Below are 21,848 nucleotides of genomic sequence, written 5' to 3' on the forward strand. Positions count from 1 at the left end.
AATTATTATTGCTAGTCTCTGTAAATTTTGCCGACTATTCGTTAGTAGTTGTCGAATTTCTTGAGTTTGTCCGAAAACTATTTCAGTGAATGACGTAAGGTTCAAGACATGTGAGTGCGAACGCAATATCGATATCGGGAAAGCAAAATCTAGACAATCGAGGAAGAACATAAGAGTCTATTACATGTAATCTGCGAATTAAATGAATCCTAGGTTACTATGAAAGTAAAAAAGGTAATGTTGTGCCCTGGTTGGGAAAGAAAAATTGATCAAAAAAACGTCAGATAATATTAGAGCAATTTAGTAAAAAACAAGCTCAGAAAAACGTGTAGAGAAGAACGACATCACGGCGATCTTCAGACCTTTCATCATGTTTCAGTCTGAATGTCAACATTTGATGCTATAATCTATTTCAAGTGTCTCTTTTTGGTCAAATCCGACAGAGATGAGTCAATCGCGATTTTGTTTCATCGCCCCGACCCGACAGGAAATAATGCAGCTCATGGGCACCTGCATAATCGTGGCATGAACGTATCCAATGGGCGTCCACTGCCTCGGCCATTCACCATGCATCGCCAGCAAACAACGGTTCTGGGTTTTAGACGTCACGAGAGCATTCTTTTCGCACTCTGTGAGCGGTTGAGTGATTTGGGTAGGCAATTGGATTTGGATCGGACTCGAGTTGATTTCGGCCGAAAACAGTATGAAAAGTAGTTGTTCGTGCTCCGTCCAAATTGGATCCGCATGTTGCCGGTTTTGTCCATGGCAATCAGCAGAGCCGTGGTGGGAGGCCGTATAACGCCGGGAACACACGGCATCGTACGCAGGGCTAGGCCACTATATACTTCCAAAAGAGATCTATCATAAAATATCGTACTGCAGGTCAACATACACATCACCCATTGTACACAGATCAACAAACAAACAGGGAGAGGCAATCTGCTTGAAACCATGAAGCAGTCCGTTTGTGTCTGAACTCATCTGAGACTCGTGTTCAGTAACCGTTGGTCAAGTATTTTGCTCAGTGGTAAGAATCGTTTATTCATTGTTGACATCGTAATCGATCCGATGTACACATCAAATGTTTGATCGTTTGCACCTTTTCGCGTCCCCTCGTGATTGGCAGCTGTTTGAATGCTTTCATCTATTGTTCTGTGGACGCTTTGAACACAACATCGAAGCAGTTTTGGCATCAAAAATCAACTTAAAATGGAAAAAATGAGAGAATTTCACCAATAAGGTGATGCAACAAGTATTCACAAAACGTAATATGTTGGAACAGTGCTTTAATTTACACCATGGTTGTTGAAAGCTCCAGATTTTCGGGAGCATTCGTTGACGCTGTTACCATACGCCACTCATATTGGATTATGAATGCCCAGGGAGATAGGGGGTATTTATAGGCTCCCCCTGCCTTAAGTAGAGTGAACGATACAAACTGATTTATGCCAAAGGGTGATGAGAATATGAGAATAAATAATGTCATGGCATTGACAGAATGTAGCTTCTTTTGACTTGTTTTGGTGATACCGATTTGTTTTTGGGGGCAGAATTAAATTCTTTGACAGTCCTGACAGCCAAGTGAAGCTAGGCTGATATGCTGTATAAAGCACTGGCTTACACAGGCACATAGCACAGTGAGTCTAGGTCAGAATGGGCCAGAGCCTTTTAATCCTCTTTCTACCAGGCTCCATAGACAAACAATAGATATAAATACAACTTGGGAGAAAGAGGATTAATCTATATTCACGTAATCCAGATACCGGTAAAAACACCGGGCGTGGCAGGAATTATTAGTGTAGAAGTTATGAATATGATCAATAAATGTCTTGTATTAAACTATTTTTCATTATACAAGCCTTACCTATGTCTAATTTAATAAATGTTAATTTGTTCTGCAGATCAGTGACACTGGGAGGGGGGGGGGTTATCGCCCTGACCAAATACCTCATTAGCAGCTCATAAGGTAGTAGCTGCTAACGAGGTATTTGGTCAGGGTGATAAACCCCAGTGTCAGTGATCTGCAGAACAAATTAATGAAGGGGATTAGGGAGGGCAATTAACAGATATAGACTGTTTTCTTTGAAATACTATACAGAGATAGCTAGCGTAAAGTAATAGGCACACACTAGACACAGGTAAGGCTTGTATAATGAAAAATAGTTTAATACAAGACATTTATTGATCATATTCATAACTTCAACACTAATAATTCCTGCCACGCCCTGTGGTAAAAATGAGTTAATAAACTGCTAAAAACTTTGTAGTGAAAAGGTTAACTGTGTAACACAAAACTGATGTTTTTTCGCCAGCATGTATTGACCCATTTTGAAACCCTTAGAAAAATAAAAGTTTTAATTTCGTATGTTTTTGACACATCAAAAATAATTTTCCCACGTAACAATGCACAGGATGGCAGCTGATATAATTTCAAAGGCTGATAATTTTGAATGATTCGCTTTTTCTAATCACAAAATTTACACTTCGATTCTTGATTTTTGAGTCTAGAATATCTCCAGTCTTTCAATACCAAAACACTGATCCTAAACTAGGGCTTTTTATCCCTTATTATGGTAAAGAAAGACAATTTCTTGGGAAGAATGATTGCAAAACTATAAAATTTTTATTTTGACGTATACTTCCCTATGCTTCGTCTCAGTTATATATTTTGTTATTTCAGAAGTATGGGGATACACACAATACGATTACCTAGAAAGAATCCAGTATCTAGCATGTAAGCTATTCTTAGGAGTCTCATGTAACACACCAAATGTTGCCATTTTAGGTGAGTGTGGCAGATATCCTATTTATCTGCATATAGCGAAAAAATGTGTGAAATATTGGTGCAGGCTTTAAGAATGCCAAACGATCGCTATCCAAAGAAATGTTACCAGATGCTTTATTATATTGACAAGTCTGGTACGAGGTTAAAACCCACATGGGTACATCATGTGAAAAATCTACTTTATCTGTGTAATCTACATGATGTATGGGATAACCAGGAAGTTCTTGATGAGAGCATTTTTATGAGTACTTTTATAGAGAATTTTAAAAGTTATTTGTATAATACCTGGTACAGTGAAATATGTACTCTCGACAAACTTTCATGTTATCGGGAATTTAAGAGCTCTCTTGTACCGGAAAAGTATCTTTCCACTGTGAAAATTAAGATACATATGGTTATGCTAGCCCGTTTAAGATGCTCTTCTCATCACTTACGAATTGAAACAGATAGGAAACTAAAAAATGATGTACATGAACGAATATGTTTGTTATGCGATAGGAACGAGGTTGAAAACGAGTACCACTTTGTTTTACTGTGTAACTTTTTCGATAGTTTAAGGGTGAAATATATTCCCCGTTATTATTTCAATCCTCCGACAGAGAGAAAATTCATATCTCTGATGCAATCACTTGATCCTAATATAATTCAGCGTCTAGCAGCATTTACATTTCATGCTATGAAATTAAGAAAAGAGACTACTGAACAGTACTAAGATTGTTGAGTACGTTTTTGTACTATGTACCTGTCAATTTATGTACTTTCCTTCATGTAATGTTAGAGTGTATTGGGCCGATGGCCTTAAATCACTGAATAAAAGACCTTATAAATAAAAAATAAAAAATATTTTGTTATTAAGTTACATCGTTTTATTTGCATTCAATTAGAATTGACATTTTTGATAAACCTTGATAACTGCACATGTTATATGCATTACTGTTCAAACATCAACTTTGAGGTAAATTATATCCCATCACAAAAGACTACATTACACATATGACTAACTGCAGTAATTCATAAACACTCTCTATAAATTTCAAGTCTCGCTGACATGCACAGATGCATGACATCTGAAATTAATTGGATAATGCTACCATTGCACTACTTGTAACTATATGCCATGGTAATATGCCATGGATACTATGTACTATGTGTGCTACTGAGTTACCGTTAAAATTTTATTTTGAAATGTTTTGTTTGTTGAAAAACTTCTCTATCAACCAGGAGTTAAATTATCAGCGTTCAACAACCCATTTTAGTAAGTTACTTGTTTCAGGTGAAGTTAAAAATTGTGATTTTGTCATTGAATTTTTGAATGTCTAAACTTTCATTTGGAGGATGAGAGGGTTTATAATCCTAACTTTAGGGATTTTAGGTCACGTGACATTTGTGTTGAACGTACGCGTTCGATGCAGGTCTAGTCCGAACTTTCGTGTTAATTCTTAAATAGACCAAATAATCAGAGAAAATGAAACTGTAGTGTTGAAGATTATTATTTTAACTTCATTTTGGGAAATTTTCACTTTTGTACTACGATAAATGGCAAAGCAGCACGACTACAAACTCACGCGTACCGGCGATTTTGGCGTCCATTATGAGCGTTGTGCCGTGACCTCAAATGTCCCGCGAAGGAGATCGAACATATACCTCTTTGATAGGCTCTCCGCATGACTTATTCTGATCGCATCACTATTTTTTAGGGTTGGTACGAAAGTAGAGATCATGGGCTTCATTTTGAGGGGGCAAACGTTAAAATCGGCCGAGAAAAACTCAATCTGTGATCAAACTTTGTGTTTCGTTTGTGTTTTTTTGAAAGAAAATCTTGATTTCCTTAAACGTTCGGCCCCAAAATTAATTTTATGATTAATATTAATTGTAATTCTGCAATAATTACGAGTCTGACGATGCGAAAAATGATGCTTAAGGCCCTTTTTAGCGAGTATGGTTTCACCCCAACTTTACATCCGGGCACTCCCAGGAATCACATACAAGTAATCGGCGCTTCGCCGCATGTTCTGTGTCAGGAGGTCTAAGCTGAGTTCCGACGTTCACGATTTTGCAGCTAGATTTGTCTGATTTATTATCTAACGCAAGGATCTAGAGATATATATTTCTATACTTTACCCTTTCAAACGTTATCTTGTTCGAAGTAGTTTGATTTCCGGGTGATATTTTTCGATAGACACTGAGAAGTTGTCAAGCCAGCACTGCACTGCAGTGTAGGCATACGCACGTACACCACACTTTGCCGATACTATACTGAAATTTTAGTTTCGATCTTTAGTTCCCGAGAAGGGGACTATTTTGGTTCTCTCTGAAGAACAAGACCATAGATTATTAATTTGTTCTTTCCTCATTGATGGTGTCCCGGACTATGGAAAAGTTGGTTTTTATACTGGTTTGTATTTCGGACCGCTGACTTCGACATGTTCGAGGGTCTATGGTATTTCCGGGGCAGCTTAACTTTGCATCCAGTTTAATGCAGTTGTTCATTCTATAAATGCGTGTTGCTGTTTTACGGCATTGACAGCGGGTTGAGAACGAAGTTTTTTTGACTTTTTGGAAAAATTCTTTGTAATTGTTCAACTTAAAATCTACATTAATCAGACATATTTCATAATCATTTAATAAAAGTTGTAATCACACAAAAAAATGTAAAAAAAATTTCGAAGTTCAAATTAAAAAAAATCTAAAAAAACATTTTGTTAAATTTAAATCAAGTTCTAAAATGTCACAGGTATCAATTGGTTGTTTACAGGTATTGTTGTTTATTTGTTTACCTTGTAAACATAAATCTAAATAACTTTTTTCATATATGCAAAGTAAATATGATGGAATTTGATTATCGTATTTCTGTTGATGTTCACAATACATAATGCATACAGCGATCAATGTCACAGGTATCATTTGATTTTTTACAGGTATTGTTTATTTGTTTACCTTGTAAACAGCATTCTAAATAACCTTTTTCATTTATGAAAATTAAAAACCATTGAACATTTCATCAGCAATATCCACAAAAAATTTCATCAATTTTCAATAAGAAATGCTTGAGTTATTGCAAAAAGCACAAGAAATTGCAATTCTAGTTTCCTCATACCGTGTTCAAAATTGGGTCACCTGGTGGTTGTGATAACTACAGGTGTCTACCATTGCATAATTTCTAAATAGGAAGAAGATTTTTTCAAATTCAACAGGACATATCTCTGCATGTACTGAACTGATTTTCATCAAACAAAATGCAATCGATTGGTCTTGAAGAGAGCTTTCTTTTGATATATAATTTATCATTATTGTAGCTGTCTATCAATTTCATGTAAAATCCCTACTTATAATCCTAACTTTAGTACATTGCACCCCCTTTGAGCATCTTGGTCTAGTGGATTACAGGTCATAGGAAGTGTTAATATGCCAAATGTACTAGATTCCAGTCCTGACGGGGTTATGGTTATCATGAAAAAACAGTTAATGAACTAATGAATGCTTATAACTCCTCTCTACTTATACATGTAAAAACTCACAGTTCCTTCAACACTGTACAAACTCACAGTTCCTTCAACACATGTACAAACTCACAGTTCCTTCAACACTGTACAAACTCACAGTTCCTTAAACACTGACATGAGGATGGATGAAGAGAGTAAGGATTCAACAATTGTGAGGGAATGAAGTGAAAAATGGAACCCTTCCTTTCAATTATTTCAATCCCTCTAAATTTCCAAGCCCCTGATACCCCAAAAAATAATTTATCACCCCCCTTTTACAATGAAACCTTTGACATCATTTCCACAGGTACACACTCATCTCTGACATCATTACTTTCACTTATACCACTTATAACCCTTTTCCTGCCAAGTCCATATTTAATAACCATCAGGTCAAGATGGCTAAAATTAGTGAAACACAACATATATGGATCTTTTGAAAGCCGCTGAAACATACTCTAAACTTGATTTTTATGGACTAAAGATGCTATAACAGACCAAGCAATGGGGGTGAAAATATGTCATGCTTTGGTTCAATACTGCCTTTTACTGACTTGGCTGATGGAACAGTGATATTGTCTGAGAGGAAAAGGGATAAAATACTGGCCAGCAAGAAAATTCGAAGCAAAGCCAACTAGGCTTTCTGAACCTAAATGTGAAAAAGTTTTTGTATCAGGGGTACTATGACAAGTAATGGTACGTGTCCAGAATAGCCCAGCTGTGGCTCAGTTTCTGAAAACCACAGCCAGTTAGCCAGGCTTGTGTAATGTAATAGTAATGCAATCCTTTATTGAAATCTCAACATGGTATGGATCTGGATCTAAACTTTAAATAATAGGTCTCATCTTTTTTTTTACCTCCAAGGTGTGGTAAAATATAATTCAACTGTTGGTAACAAAAACATTTTGTCGCCACTGGCGTTCAGACTTCATCAGAGGTAGTACGTGTTTCAGAAAGGAAGCTGAGAACTAGATTTGTCAATTGCAACTTGAAGTTACCAGTTGAAGACTACAGTGCTAACAAGTGTAGCTGTGGGCCCATAGCTGTGGTATTTTCTAATTCTGCCTTTTACGCCCGGGCTTTTAAATTACGGGCTGGTTTTGACTTTTACGACTTTAACCCCTCCACCACAGCTATGACCTAGCCCTGCGTATCATGCTGTGTGTTCCCGGCGCTCCCCACCACATTGTAGTGGGGAGGCCGTATAACGCCAGGAACACACAGCACGGTACGCAGGGCTAAGCTATAGATCCTGCTGAGTGTTGCTGCCATCCGTTGCACTCCCTACGGATAGAAGTCTCGTCGATTCTGTACCGCGGCATGAACGTTTGAGCGGTTCACGGACGCTTGAAATTATCGGGAAAATGTTACACACAGAAAATATTATTCTTTCGGGTTACTTTGAACATGCCACACACGCCTACCTCTGCACAATCGCTTGTGTAGTTCGACTGCAAGTAGCCCTGCGTACAGGTCTGTGTGTTCCCGGCGTTATACGGCCTCCACCACATGTGGAGGCCGTATAACCCCGGGAACACACAGACCTGTATGCAGGGCTAGAGACTAAGCATCCTCTTTCTCTAATGCTTGCTGGCACCCTTGCCGCATCTCCCTCGCCGTGTGTCGAACCACACGCGACTCCCACTGTATGCGATTACACTGATACCAACTATGAATATTGACACTGCGAACGAACAGTCCTTGTCATTTTCACACGCGTAGTTGAATGTTCACACCTACCATACTTCTTTTTTCTTGTGGCAAAAGTGTTATCTCTAAAAGCGACGTACCAATCAAGGATCATACGCCACTTTTCTGCTTCTAGCTACGTCATGACCCCGGAGAGTTGAAATGACCGCCATTTTTTTTTCTATCCACAGCATTGTGGGAAAATGTCTCTGGTCGAACCAACAAGTTCCGTGAGGAAAGTGTCCCCCCTCAAAAAAAACGTAAGCTCGCCCTCGTATCTTTATTCTTCCGAGAATGTACACTAGCCAGAGATGTAAAATACTTCATAATTTGCTTATTTACTATTTGAAATTACACGGTCCGTGAGAGAAAAAGGTTAAAACATCTTCGGTTTCAACTTATTCAAATCTTTGAGTAGTTTGAGCCTTCTTTAAAAAAATCGTGTTATATCTTTCATGTCCACAGTAGCTAAACCCCTTTCGCGTTCGTTACGTGTGTACGCGCGACTCGGATCTGCAGTTAATAAGTGGTCTCGCGTCGAAATGGTGTGACGCGGACCCCGTAACACTAACAGCCGTGAAAGTGACTGGCGCGCGCCAGCTCAGCCGCTAGCCGCGATCGTGCGAAGAGAAGTTGCTATTCCTTTGCAGTGAATGAAATTAGGCCTATTTTGGCAAACCGTAGGGTCTACAGGAAACATGTGGCGAAATTTTCATAGAAGTGCCCACTGAGTTTCGAAATATATCACGATAGGCCTAACACACAAAGAAATGAACGATAGAATGCAGCTTTCGACAAATCACCATTCACCTTTCACAAATCGATGTCTGGCTTATTTGCTTTAATAATGCAAGTAATCCCGGACGACTTGTTGGTATACACATGGTATAAGCATTGAGGAAGAAGGGAGAGGTCTCCCTTCCTACACCTCCATGGTATAGACATGGACTTCGCATACAGAAAGCTTGCGCACGGAAGTATCTCGCATAGGCCATGGATGTAAAAAATAGATTTTTACATCCAGCTTAGGCCTAAATGGTGAAATGAGCCATTGCTGCGGGGATCCCGATTCAGGTCATAGGCTCCGCACGGCCCGGGGAGGGACCGTCGTATATTATAAAATTGTCTTGTCTAAAAAATATTGACGAACAAACAAATCGAACGAAAGTAGTATACCTTCAAAAATAACAACTCGTTCTTCCTCAAAAGTCGAGAAACTTTGTTTCAATTGTGTCCCACGGCAAAACAATCAGAACTTACTTCCGGGTTCGATTTACGGCTGTCAACCGTGAACTATATGGTAACGTAACACTCGAGAGTACGTGAGTCGACTCCGATCAGTTTCGCTAAGCATTAACCATGGACTTTCAACGTATGGCCATTGAGTTCCGGGCAAAGAGTATAATGTTCAGTGCGTGTAAAAGTGTGGTGAAAGTGGTATATGCATTCCTCTTGTCTGAAGAATTTTTTAAGTTTAGAAAACGTAGTGCAAGCCTAGTCGATCGCAACACGGTAGAGCGACACGCCTTTTTCAAACTGCCTTCGCCGGACCGCACAGCAAATGTTCGGCTGCGGGTACACGCACAATGGTGATCAAGTTGCCCAGTTACTTACCAGGGCCTGGAGTATCCTTCTTTGTAGTCGCTGATTGCGAAGTTTTGACTTTGGTAGTCGCGTCTGTGGGATTGATACCTGCCGACGTTCGGGGCGGCGTCACGACAGTCGACGTTTGAGCGAGGGCTATACTTACAAGGAAAGAAGCCAAAAGTAAAAGTTGCATAAATGTCCGTACACGTAGAGACCCCGGCATGACTGATTGTTGCTGCACAGGCACACTGGGTGCGTCTCTTCTGCTGGAGAAAGATAACGAACTGGAAGGAAACCTTCTTCCAAAGCCTTTCTCGTTAAATCACCTCAAGTCAAACACTGCGACTTCCGAGATGTGTTAGTCATCGTAATTTCCCAGTTCTGCTTTAAACGATACCCAGGCGACCAATCGCCACTCTTTACTTCACAAAGACGCATCAAATATCATTCCGCGTTCAAACTTTAACCTTACCCCGGGATGGATCTCCAAAGCCTTCTACAAGGCTCCTTAAGTTTAACCGAAATGGCCAAAAAGAAGATAAACAACTTTATATGTGGCTAGCTGCTTAAAGCAATATCATGTTAAATTATTAACAGAAAAGTTAAAGAACACATGTGATGACAGTGTTGATTTGGGACAACCTGGAGGTAGAAGTTTCTACCTCCTAAAAAAGATACTTTACTTTAATCCTGCAAATTAAGTCAAGACAAAACTCAAAGTTTAAAATGTTTTACGAATAATGATTTTATTTTTTGCTGAATAGCAGCTTTCAACGCGGATTCATCGTTCAATATTACGCACTTTCAAAAGCACAATTTAATCCCTTTAAACTTGCTGCTCTTTTTGTTTTTGTTCGGTGATCTTTTAAAATAGGCATATGAAAGAGAAAATATATTGTTTTAAAAATGCTCAAATTGGTTTGATGAAAGTGTTATAATATTTATTTCCACTACTATGAAGTAAAATGTAAAATGGTCACACATAACTGGCCTCAGAGCAGGCACCGCCCACACACAATTGTTGAGGGACATTGCCTAACAACACATTACTTTAGAACACATTTTTTATCCTTTCGCCGAGAAGACAAACCATTGAATACTACGAATAGTGTTGCATTTCCGCCCAGCCCAATTTCTGCGAACTCTAGATACATTTAAGGGAATGTCACGTGGGAAGACAACCTAGGCTTTGCAGTTTATCCGATTTCCAAAAGTTTCGTTTTGGTATTGGAGTTGTTAACGTTCGGATCTCCAACTCCCGGCGAATTCTCTGCTCGGCCTCAGTAAGTTGGGTTACCCTGTATATGTTGTGTGGTCATTTAAGTTGGCTTGGCTAAGATTCACGGTAACATGCACTTCGTTGCCTGTACCAGAGGGGCAGTGCAGTGACTGACCTCGGTTAAGTAGTAGTGAGGAGAGAGAGAGAGAGAGAGAGAGAGAGAGAGAGAGAGAGTCTTTAATGCTTCAGTGCAAGTGTTTACCTAACAATAATTTTGCGCCAAGTTTTGTTTTACACTTCGCCTTTCAACGCATGTCGCCATACATTGACCTCGCGAGCAAAATTTGGTACTGCTAACGACAATTGCCGTTTCTTTACTACAGTCTACAGAGCTGTATAAACTACTTCCTGTTTCGGAAAAATGGAAAGCCCTGAAGCCAGTGACGGTTTGTACGATGCCTTTCGTATGTACGGTCTGCCGACTGCTTATGGAGAGAATAAGACGGCTGTAACAGTCGATGTTGTGGAGGCTGGGCTGATATGCGCCGCTGTCATACTTGCCTTCTCGTACGCACTGATAATACCTGGCATAAGGGGCAGAGAGGTGAGCTTTGTGATATAGTTTTGCATGACAAATAAATGTATTGTATATGTAGGAGCGTTCGCTGATGTTAACATCACAGCCATGCGAGCGGTCTGTTTATCTGCAGCAACAGCATGCCGAGTTTTTATCGCGGGAATAATTAGCGTGATCTCAATACTGTTGACGCTTTCAACATGATTCTCACTGTTCACAAGTGATTTGATAAACAAAATGTGACTGAGCTGCGCCAAGGATCAGCTCAAATGTCAGCCAGTGGCACCGCACGCAGTATACGTGCATAGGGCTGTATGCCCACCCCGATTACCGCGGTCTGCTGCGAATCAGATTAAATTGCGACCACGCTCATGATCTATGATGTCTATGACTTAAATGAGAATTGGCACATTTTCTTCATGATCTTGTGAAATTACAATACAGACACAGTCATGACTGTTTTCAATACTACTGCAATATTTTCCGATGATGATATCAGGCAGTCCGCGTTTCACACTCCATCAAGTTCCTCCAGATATTTACCACTTTTTCCACTTTGGAAAATTAAAATCTTTTCTTTGTTAGTTCTCTCGGCGCACACAAATGTAATAAATGTTTTGCTGCAAACACAACGGGTTGCTAGATGTGTGTATTAAACTGTGTTTGAAAAGATTGTGACGTATTGCCTGTCTAGGGGAATGATTTATTTTTCATTTCATACATCATACTTCGTATTTAATCTTGTAGGATATAATACTTCCTGTTTTGTACCTTTACTGGTTACACTTATAGGGGCCTATATGCTTGATCGTACCTACACATGGCGGGAGCGTGTCGCATTGTGCTCACATCTTTCAACCTTTCAAATCAAAGAATGAAAGAACGTTGGTAGATTGTATTACAGGCGCTAATTGCATTCTTATCATATACATAGTGACAATAAAGATGTTGCAATCTAGGGGCCGTACGTAAACTCTGTGGAGCTCCTGCAGGGGTGCGGCTTTATCTGTTGACAGAGGAGTCTTCTTGGCAGCATCGTGTGCATCCGTGTGTGCTGTGTTTGCCTCCCCCCAATCACTATTAGGCCCTAAGCCGCAATGTCTGGTGTGGGATTACTTTCATCGCGCGTTATAATATGCTGTATATTCCTAAATTGGTTTCTGCTGCTTTGTTTTCGTGATATGCTCATTCTGCAGACGGCAAAGAGTATAGAGTAATCAGATGCCGTCAGCAAAGCTGTTTGTGCAAAATGGTCAGTACTCGTGCGCAGTTTTTATTCGGGCGGGCAAATTTTACAAAACTAATCAGCGGGTGGGGAGAAAAAAATTGATATTTACTGTTGGCGGGGATCAAATTTCAATTTTTGCAGTGAGCGGGGCGAAAAGTTTTGACAGCGGGCACCGAAAAATACGTATACGGAAGGAGGGAGGGGAATGCCGTAGTTGATGGGAGATTAAGTTTTTTAAGCCCCTCCTATAACATAGAGAGGAGCAATGTTCCAAGGTAATAGTATACTGCTCGCACGGTTTTGCGTTGATCTGGGTTGCCTTTTAGGCATCTATTGGGCAATGGGACATTTGCAGTAGTGGGGAGCTTGAATTGCTGTGGGGATAGGGGAGCGGGCAGACCATGGATACTGGAGGGCAGTGGGCATCAAAATTCAGTCGGAGGGCATATTTTAGGTATATAGGTATATGCCAGTGTTAGGGCAGTTACGAACAGCTCTACTTTCCCCTCCAAATTTTAGGTCAAGGTCAAAATAAGTAAAATCGGTATATCGGCCTCTAAAACATGTTTTGTGGTTATTTTCCAAAACTGATGAAATCTACTAGATGGCGGCACCTAATTAATGAACAATAAAGTGTTCATCGCAAACTATTTCTCACCTTTACATGTATACATGCATAATACCGCCGTCAAGAAGAACAGAACCAAGTTTAACTTGGTAGGTTGGTTGCCTAACTGTCATTTATTTTATGTTCGATACTATTATTATTATTGTTGGCCCCTTACACAGCTCGTCAAGGGTCATCCTTAATAGGTCACTCTTTGGCTTGTGGTTTTTAAAGAGGCATTATTAGGGACTGTCTTGGATTGTTGCACAAGTTCGAAAAGCGAAATTCATTCGTTTACGGGGGAGGGGGTAAGACCTCCATTCAGTTAAGTTAGTGAACTACACCTGTGCACTATTATTTTGTGATTTTGCGAGACGGTCATCTTGATGCGTTGAAAACGGGCGCAACATTGGACCATTATCGCGGGAATAATGGAGCGTCTGTGCACGGGGATACTGAACTCATAACGCTACTGACACAGCATGACTGTAAGAGAGAGTTTTTAGCAAGAGCGGGGCACAACAGGAAATTTCTTAAAAAGAAATGTGATCGTATTCTGTAAATACGACTGCTTCCACAGTAAAACTGGAAAGGCGGGCTCCGTTTTCTGATAAACCCGCAACAAAATATGACTGTCATGAACATAATGTTGAAGCTGTTTCGAAAACCATGAAAGTACAGGTATAGCTACTAACTTCACGAGTAGAGTGTATTGTTTATTATATACCTGGTGAAAATACAGCGATCTGATTGGTCAAGACGTGAAAATAAACAGTTGGAACACGCAGGCTGTCAGTAAGGAAAAAAGTCCCTTTTAACATTTCACGTGAGAATTTCAATTCTTAGTATCATAATATGATAGCAAGACACCACCCCAGCAACGACTACGCAATTTGGTTTTGACCAGTTCACTCGGAATATGCACGTTCTTCCTATACGTGAATCAGTGATGTGGTTTATTGCTGGCTTGCCATCGTAAACAGTTTTCTCTCTATTTTATATCCAGAAATTTAGCAACAAAATTAAGCTGCAATACGCAGCAATATGTTATATCTTGTACAAAAACTTACCTTTAATATAATAACCCATTTTTTAAGCAGGACATTTGAAAGCGATATGTTGAACTGTGGAGCACAATTCAAGGTAATGACCGAGCATGGCACAGGTTCCATCGTCTGATCTTAAAGACTTTATCGTAGAGTTTACGTGCATTGTAAAATGTTTGAACTTTTAGAACTTTCGAATCGGTAAAGCTGTCGACGGTCGCAATAAATAACTATTTGTGTCAAAGGCCGACCATCTTCAGCCAACATCTTCGTAGGGCTGGGCGTGATAAGGAGAAAGGCGAGTAGTCTGTGCACGTTTAATATAAGGTTATGTTTACTCTTGTTTGTAGTTGTTATATTAAACACCAATAGGGATGCTCTTGACTCCATTGTTGTACTTTCTCGTTTTTATCGCCGCTTACTGGTCATCGCAAGATTGTCAGCAGCATATTTTGCCGCCTTGTACAGTAAAACCTTCATTCAAAACATTAACAAAGTAAAACAACGCAAAACAAAACTATTTGAGATTAATTCTCCGCTGGAATTTTATCCTCTCTATTTTGTTCAAAGTGTTGCATTACTGACCCTCAATCCTATAGTCTATGCTCTTCAGATGAATTCCACCACATTCCAGTTCATATTATTTTTATGATCTTTTCTGCTTCTCTGCATTAGATATAGTTATTTTTATTCGTGGAAATTTTAAGAGGGTTGCGTGACCCTAAATTAGAGTATTACATGTATTATTATTATTATTATTATTCCTTCAAAAACGCACTACACATACTTCACAGTAGGCTGTACAGAACACACAAAAGAATATGCAAATTTACAAAATACTCGATGCAAGTGTCAGGGATAAGAACGCACCACACGAGCAGTCCTGCGGTAAAGAAAATATACCGGAAAGCATAAACAAATAACTGATCATACAGATTAAAAAGCCAGATTTTCAAGCCGCATTTAAAATACTCAACATTTCTTGCCGTACGAATCTCTACAGGCAACATGTAAGCAGGCCACCGAAGCCATGTTCCGGATATGATAGTTGATGAGCAGCCCTGGCATCGTTTCGAAAACAAGATCCTGTTAATAATCCTGTTTTAATGAACTACTCCTTGACTCATGCAGTGCTTTCACTCTAAAGATAGCTGACAAGAATATTGACCACCGAGACACACTTCCAATATTATATATAGCTGTGACAGTATAGAAATTGTTTACCCTTATAAATATTTGAATTGTCGTATTGTCTCAGGTTCGATCAGAGGTCAGTGAAATTGAAAAGAGACAGTGAAACTCTATCCCCACGCAGTCCCCTATGAACAGGAAGTGCCTATTTAATACTATATCCAGGGGAGAGTTCTGTAAATTTTTCGAATGGCCGATTAAATGTCCTTGTCACGGAACTGTTGTGTTTTAAACTGTAAGTTTACACTTGACATAGCCCTAAGAGTACGAGGATGGCGAGTGTCATCTCCAAGGGAGGCAGCGTAGCCAAAGCCGGACACTCGTCATACTCATGGGGCTACACTTGACCCTGTCGATGATCATGAGTTCGTTTCTGCTTGTAATTGGACCAAAGGTCATTGCCATTTTCGGATTAATTTCCGCAATCGAAGTGCCAATAAATCTAAGGTTTATTACCAAAATTCTGCCGTGGGTTTATTGGCCGTAAGAGCGATCGAAATCCATTGAGGAAACGTTTTACATGTAAAATGTACTGACTGTAACTTTAAATTAACAGTTGCGTTATTTGCTATAGCTACCACAGGCATTGGACTCAATGCCTGTGGTAGCGACCATATCACAAGCTACTTTTCATTTCAAAAAGTATTTATAGTGGCCATAATAACACCGGTGGCATGCACAAGTCTGTCAATTTTGTCTTGCCGTGGTTTGTCTTTGGAACACCATAGATAATTAAAACACACGCAAGACACACGAAACAGCGTTCAAAAAGTTTGTCACTCCATTTCAAGTATAGTGTGCACACACATTCGCACTGTACGTGCAGTGCCGTGGTGACACCACAGTCACTCGTGATCAGTCTATTCCGCTCGGCGTCTATGCCCCCATAGACGTGTGTACAATGCCTGAGAAAAACCCAGGCATATGTACACACGTCTATGGGGGCATAGACGCCGAGCGGAATAGACTGATCACGAGTGACTGTGGTGTCACTATGGAAAGCACGTATATGCCAGATTCGCAATAGTCATTCACATTCAGGGGTTGTTGATGTTTGTTCACAGAAACTTGTCCTTAAATTCCACCAACCACTTTCGCAATTTGTCGTCTGGTAGGGGAAGTTCAAATCATTATTTTACCGTCGGATTTCACATATGAAATCTTTCATGTTTTTTACTTTGCGAAGGTGGGGGGAGGGGGGGTCGATATCAAATACTGTTGGGTTTCGTTCCACGATCCTGAGTCCGATCAAAGATGACGACGCCCCGGTCAACTCCAAGAGGCAGTGACTTAGGTGGCAGACCGAATGAGCAGTCTGGCAAATTAAAAACCGGGACAAGAAATGCATAGACCCGAGCGCAAAACTAGAATACAATCATAGTTTAATAAGCCGGTTTTCAATATATGCTAACACTATCGGCAGGGAAGTTTCAATAATGTAGTTGCTCAACTCCTAATTGTCAGGCTACATAAAACTTTCTCTGCATGTAGGTTTCCACGTCGCTTTTAGGTCTGACTCTGTATACATGAATATTTGCGTGAAAAGCCTTGCATAGAGCTCACAAAGGCCTCCGTTGTCCCCTTGGGTGGTGTGCTACGAACTGCAACGAATTTAATTCATACGTACAGTGAGCTCACGGTTTTCCTTCGATTAACAGCTTGCGGGAAGTAGGCCTATAAGGAAGTAGCCTAAAACAGCGGATGTATAGTTTCAACTTGTTCTCGGTACAAGCTCACTTTCAAAGTATTTGGACGTCAAACACGTCACGAGGAAGTAGTACGTGTGTGCATACGATAAGGGAATTGGAGATACAAATGCTTGTGTAAGAATAGAGTACATATTGGCAAACGCTGTCGGGAAACGCTGTCGATATCGTAACACGTGATATAGCAAGATTGTTACTCAACTTAACAATTGAATTTTCATGAGGTGTTATCTGGCAATAGTTGATTACGATCAATATGTTTTAGGAATGAAGGCTCAGTTCTGTTCGAACCCGACGTCCAAGAACTGACTCTGGCTTCAATACTAGACGATACTAGATTCAGTCAAATCGCGCGTAAATATCCGATATATATCGGAGATTTCACCACCTCACAGTCAGGGACCAAAACATGTTGGGGTCTTTTGCAGCCAGATCTTTTTTAAATTGGCATATGTGCCACGGGACCAACCCCTCTTCAGAGGATGTAGGAGGTAGTCAGGGTTGATGACACGTCCAAATGTATCACAATGTAAATTCTAATCGGTCCGACGTCGTTGACACATCATCATTCATTGTCTAGCCGTTGTCGCTTCAACGAAATCGCGTCTTTATCATGCTAATGTTGTAAGCGAGGTCAAGTATGCGGAAATAGAAAATATTGAAGTTACGTTGCACTGACACCAATGTACGTATAGACAAATATGTCTTCTCAGTGACAGATTTCTCCTTGAGGAAAAACTAGGACACATTTGAGACTCGTGAACCTGTACGGATACATTTGTTAACGCCAACCCATCATGTTTGTACCGTGTGTATATGTCTCACTTTTACCTCCTTGGTTATCCTCAGGATTACCAAACCAATCTCTATTCGCGTGACACATGTCAAGAATAAATTCGACTGACTCGACTTTCAGGTCCCTAACCAAGGGATTCCCTGTTCCACGGTCCCTTATAAATGCAATGTGTTTACCAATGCTACCTTTCTTTGGCACACCCAATCTTACACTCCACGGACTAGCATAAGCAAACAAATAAATAATAAAAAGAGAAAACATAAAATTGACTAAGAATGGAAATAATTGACTGAACAACACATGCGACATAATCGAGATGCGACGTGAGTAGCACTACTCATTTCTAACTCCCACCATGGAACTGCCAAAAGACCATGCTCCCACCGAGATTTATGTCAAAGTCACTACTCCCTAAACTACCATAAGGGATGTCGTCCATGCCATGCCATGGTTGATGGTATTAATTTTTTTTCCACAAATAAAATGAGCGGTGAGACGGCCCGGGTTGCTTTTTGCCATCGTGAGCGACGTTAGTCTTTGAAATCGTATTTTTTTTATTTTGTTGAAAAAGTAAGACAGCGATTATTTTTGTAAGCCCGATAAGTGATAGACCAGAAGAGTAATGCAATAGTACGAATATCTGTCCCCGATGTGCATTCATCCTGTAAATGAAAGTTCAAAGTTCGAAGTTCTGACGACGACCATATGCATTGAAATTTGAATTATCGTCTCTACCTATGTACACATACGGTTACCGTAGAGCAGATGCGTAACCATGGCGGTAACAGTTTAAAGTGCAAATTTGCAGACGTCACGACGGTAAAGCAGGGGCGAAGGGGGCTTAAGTTTCGTTTGTCACGCGCTGGTTTTAATCACAGACAAGGACAACTAACGACACGCGTTACAGGTTGTGCAGGACTCATAATAGACATGCATGCACTGATGACTCAATTCGTGGGCGTTGAGAACCGGGCAATAACAACTTTTACCGGTTCTGATGATTGGTTGCTGAACGACAGCAATAGATTGTATCCGTCACGACGGTCCTCTGTTCAGGAAATGGCGCATTGCCAAATACAATATAATACCACTTCAAACTCGTTCGTATCATGCATATAGCTGTTGGAGGGACTGTGGCTCATGTAACAAAAGAAAACCGCACCTTTGTCAAAATGCAAAAGTAAACAAACTCTTGCGGAGAACTCGTGGAACAGTCACATGCAAATATAAACGTTAGTATGGTCACCGTTATTGGCCGACAGTGTTGTCACTGAATATAAAAACGTCGTTTATAGAACAGTATGGCGACATTTCGTATATACAATAGCAAAAAGCAAAACCAAGAGGACTTGAATTCATTTCAGCTGAAATTTCTACAATTATTTTCATCATCGGCATCGCATGATCAGAGCCTTTTTATTTTAATTCCGCTTTTCGAGGTCAAAGTTCATCCAGGGAATACAGCGTTATCGTATGACCTCTTCTTCAACAAGTTCATTCGCGCCTCGGAAAAAAAAAGAAACTTTTAAACTCTTGCCCCTTGGCCAGCCTTCATCAAACAAGCTTTGAACCTTTCTCTTAGCTTGAATGAACAAGAATAAAAATCGAGGAACTTCGTGTAAAATTAGGGTAACCGTTACGGAAACAAATTACCTTAAATTTTATTGATATTCGAAATTCAGAATGGCCGCTGTATATAGGCGTAGCCTCCCTTACTTCCATGGGGAAAATGTTGTCAATTTTGACCAAAAAAAATAAAACGCTGAAACTGCATTTACTCTAATGAAGGCTTGAAGTAAGTACACACAGGCAGCAAACCAGAAAAGTATTTTTAAACATTTTTAAGGTGCAAATAATCTGTCCCGGAGGGGCATTCTACCTTTAGAAACCTGCATTGCTTTTTTAGGTATAAGCTTCTTGCTTTCAAATGGGGAAGGAAGTAAGACGTGCAGAAGTCGACGCTCTCGGTCACATCCGGGTTGATGTATCCTGTGATCATAAGGGAAAGGCGTGACTACATTTGCTATTTGGACGCGCGGCTCTGATTTTGACAATATTTTCTCCTTTCAGTCTCTGTTACATGCATGTACCGGTGGATGGAGGGACTGTGATATCGTCTTAAATCACGTAAGGCAGATACCATGTCCGTGAAATATCACCAACTGTAGCATGGCAAGGAATCATTGCGGCAGACGAACTACCCCTTATTTGATTTTTAAAGAAATTAATTTTTTCTATTTGTGGTATGTCGGATGTGCTGGTTCCTTTACCTTACCCTTACATAGTGTCTTGGAGGAGGTGAAGGAAGAAGTTAATCGAGATGATCAAATGTCATGCGTTGTCCTCTGGTATGGTAGGATCCTACATCTGCTGAACGTAGATTCCCTTCGCGATTCCTATTACCCGTCGATGTCACCATAAAGGCATATCGAAGTACCTGCTGTTCGTCAAATTATGTAGTATTTTATGTCTATAAAACGTACAAATAAAACGTACAAGTACAAAATGTCACCTATGTTCTAAGTTAAAACTGTTGTAGCTTTACGAACTGAATGTAGTTTGGTTCTTTTGCTACTGTTTGTGAGGTCTCAGGTCAGTCACGGTCACTCGTGACCCTTGACATGCAGAGAGTCAGGATGACTTAAGTTTCACAAGGAATTGAGCGTAGTTTTAAAATTTATAAAACAGTACTATTCACAGAAAATGCAAGTAATCCCTTTCCGAGTAAGTTCGAGTTCAATTATCTTCAGGGACAGTGGATGACAGTTAGGGGCGAGTATGATAAATATAATTCCGTACATCACTAGGTTAACGCCCACTGTCGTATGACTATGAGTGTGTAGCAGTGGCCCAAGAACCACCTGTAAGTTGCCAGCCAAAAGTGATCACTTTGCCGTATTTCAAAGAGAAATATCTGGAAAACACTCGCATTGTCGAGTGTTGATGAAGAACTTGAACTTGTTTATTGAAAAAAATTCACCTCAAATTTTGTAAAAACATTTTACATTGTAAAAGACAAGCTTGTAATGCAGCTATGGGGTGAACAAGGACAATTTCCACTTCTGCTTGAGGTCAAACTTAATATTGTTAAATACTGGCTCCATATTGTACAACTCCCACATTATAATCTTGCTAAAGAAGCTTTCCTGAAGCAAATGGTAAACGATACTAACAATAGATCCTGGTTTAACTGTTTAAGTCCTTTAATTAAAGACATGGACTTTCTCCTTGATAAAGCTCCATCACTTAAACACCACAAAGTTACAGCTGGATTAATGAAAATATACTTAACAAACAATTATGAGGTCTTTTGGAAAAAAAATGATCACTCATGAAAATAGTAAACTAAGAATGTACACCAAAATAAAACACCATTTTAGATTAGAACCCTACTTAACACAGTTACAAGGTGAGAAAAGAAAAGTACTCACCAAACTTTGCATCACCAATCATGATCTAGCAATTGAAAAAGGTAGACACACTGTTCCGAAAACCCCAATTACTGAAAGATACTGCCATCAGTGTAACATTAACAATATTGAAAATAAAATGCACTTTTTATTAGTCTGTCAGAAATACAAAGATCAAAGAAAAACTTTTTCAGTAAAATTAATCCTAAATGACACAAATGAAAATCAGCCTTTTGTCTATTGACAAAACAAGAATTATCTTTTAATGAACAACTCGCAGATTACATTTTTATTTTATATAAACAAAGAAATGCCTAGTTATATTTATTATTAGCTACTATTATTATACTGTATTACTTTATTGAGAAAAGTTTGAAGGTAATTTTGTATTACACTTTTGATGCCACAAATGTGATATAAATCCTATATTTACAAGCAAGCAATAAAATATTATTATTATTATTATTAAATACGGAATTATAATGGCTAGGCCTAACGACCCAGCCGATGACACATTCGAGTATC

The 21,848-nt window shown here is 39.6% G+C and overlaps 2 protein-coding genes across 4 annotated transcripts in view; one reads left to right on the plus strand and one right to left on the minus strand.

The window, feature by feature from the left end:
* LOC139121044 (dual oxidase 2-like) overlaps positions 1 to 9,991 on the minus strand; it is a 67,303-nt gene extending 57,312 nt beyond the window's left edge. The window contains exon 1 of one of the 2 annotated variants that reach the window (XM_070685633.1): positions 9,571 to 9,991. In XM_070685633.1, the coding sequence (XP_070541734.1) occupies positions 9,571 to 9,766 (196 nt within the window). In that variant the 5' untranslated portion in view covers positions 9,767 to 9,991. Of the gene's footprint in view, positions 1 to 8,007; positions 8,087 to 9,570 lie in introns of those variants that run through there. The other variant, XM_070685634.1, reaches the window with a different exon arrangement.
* Positions 9,992 to 10,599: 608 nt separating this feature from the next.
* The window catches only part of LOC139121046 (dual oxidase maturation factor 1-like), a 29,925-nt gene continuing 18,676 nt past the window's right edge, over positions 10,600 to 21,848 (plus strand). The window contains exons 1-2 of one of the 2 annotated variants that reach the window (XM_070685635.1): positions 10,600 to 10,826; positions 11,146 to 11,366. In XM_070685635.1, coding sequence (XP_070541736.1) covers positions 11,184 to 11,366 — 183 coding nt within the window. In that variant the 5' untranslated portion in view covers positions 10,600 to 10,826; positions 11,146 to 11,183. The other variant, XM_070685636.1, reaches the window with a different exon arrangement.

Source organism: Ptychodera flava, chromosome 21, assembly GCF_041260155.1.
Source record: "Ptychodera flava strain L36383 chromosome 21, AS_Pfla_20210202, whole genome shotgun sequence".
Lineage (NCBI taxonomy): Eukaryota > Metazoa > Hemichordata > Enteropneusta > Ptychoderidae > Ptychodera > Ptychodera flava.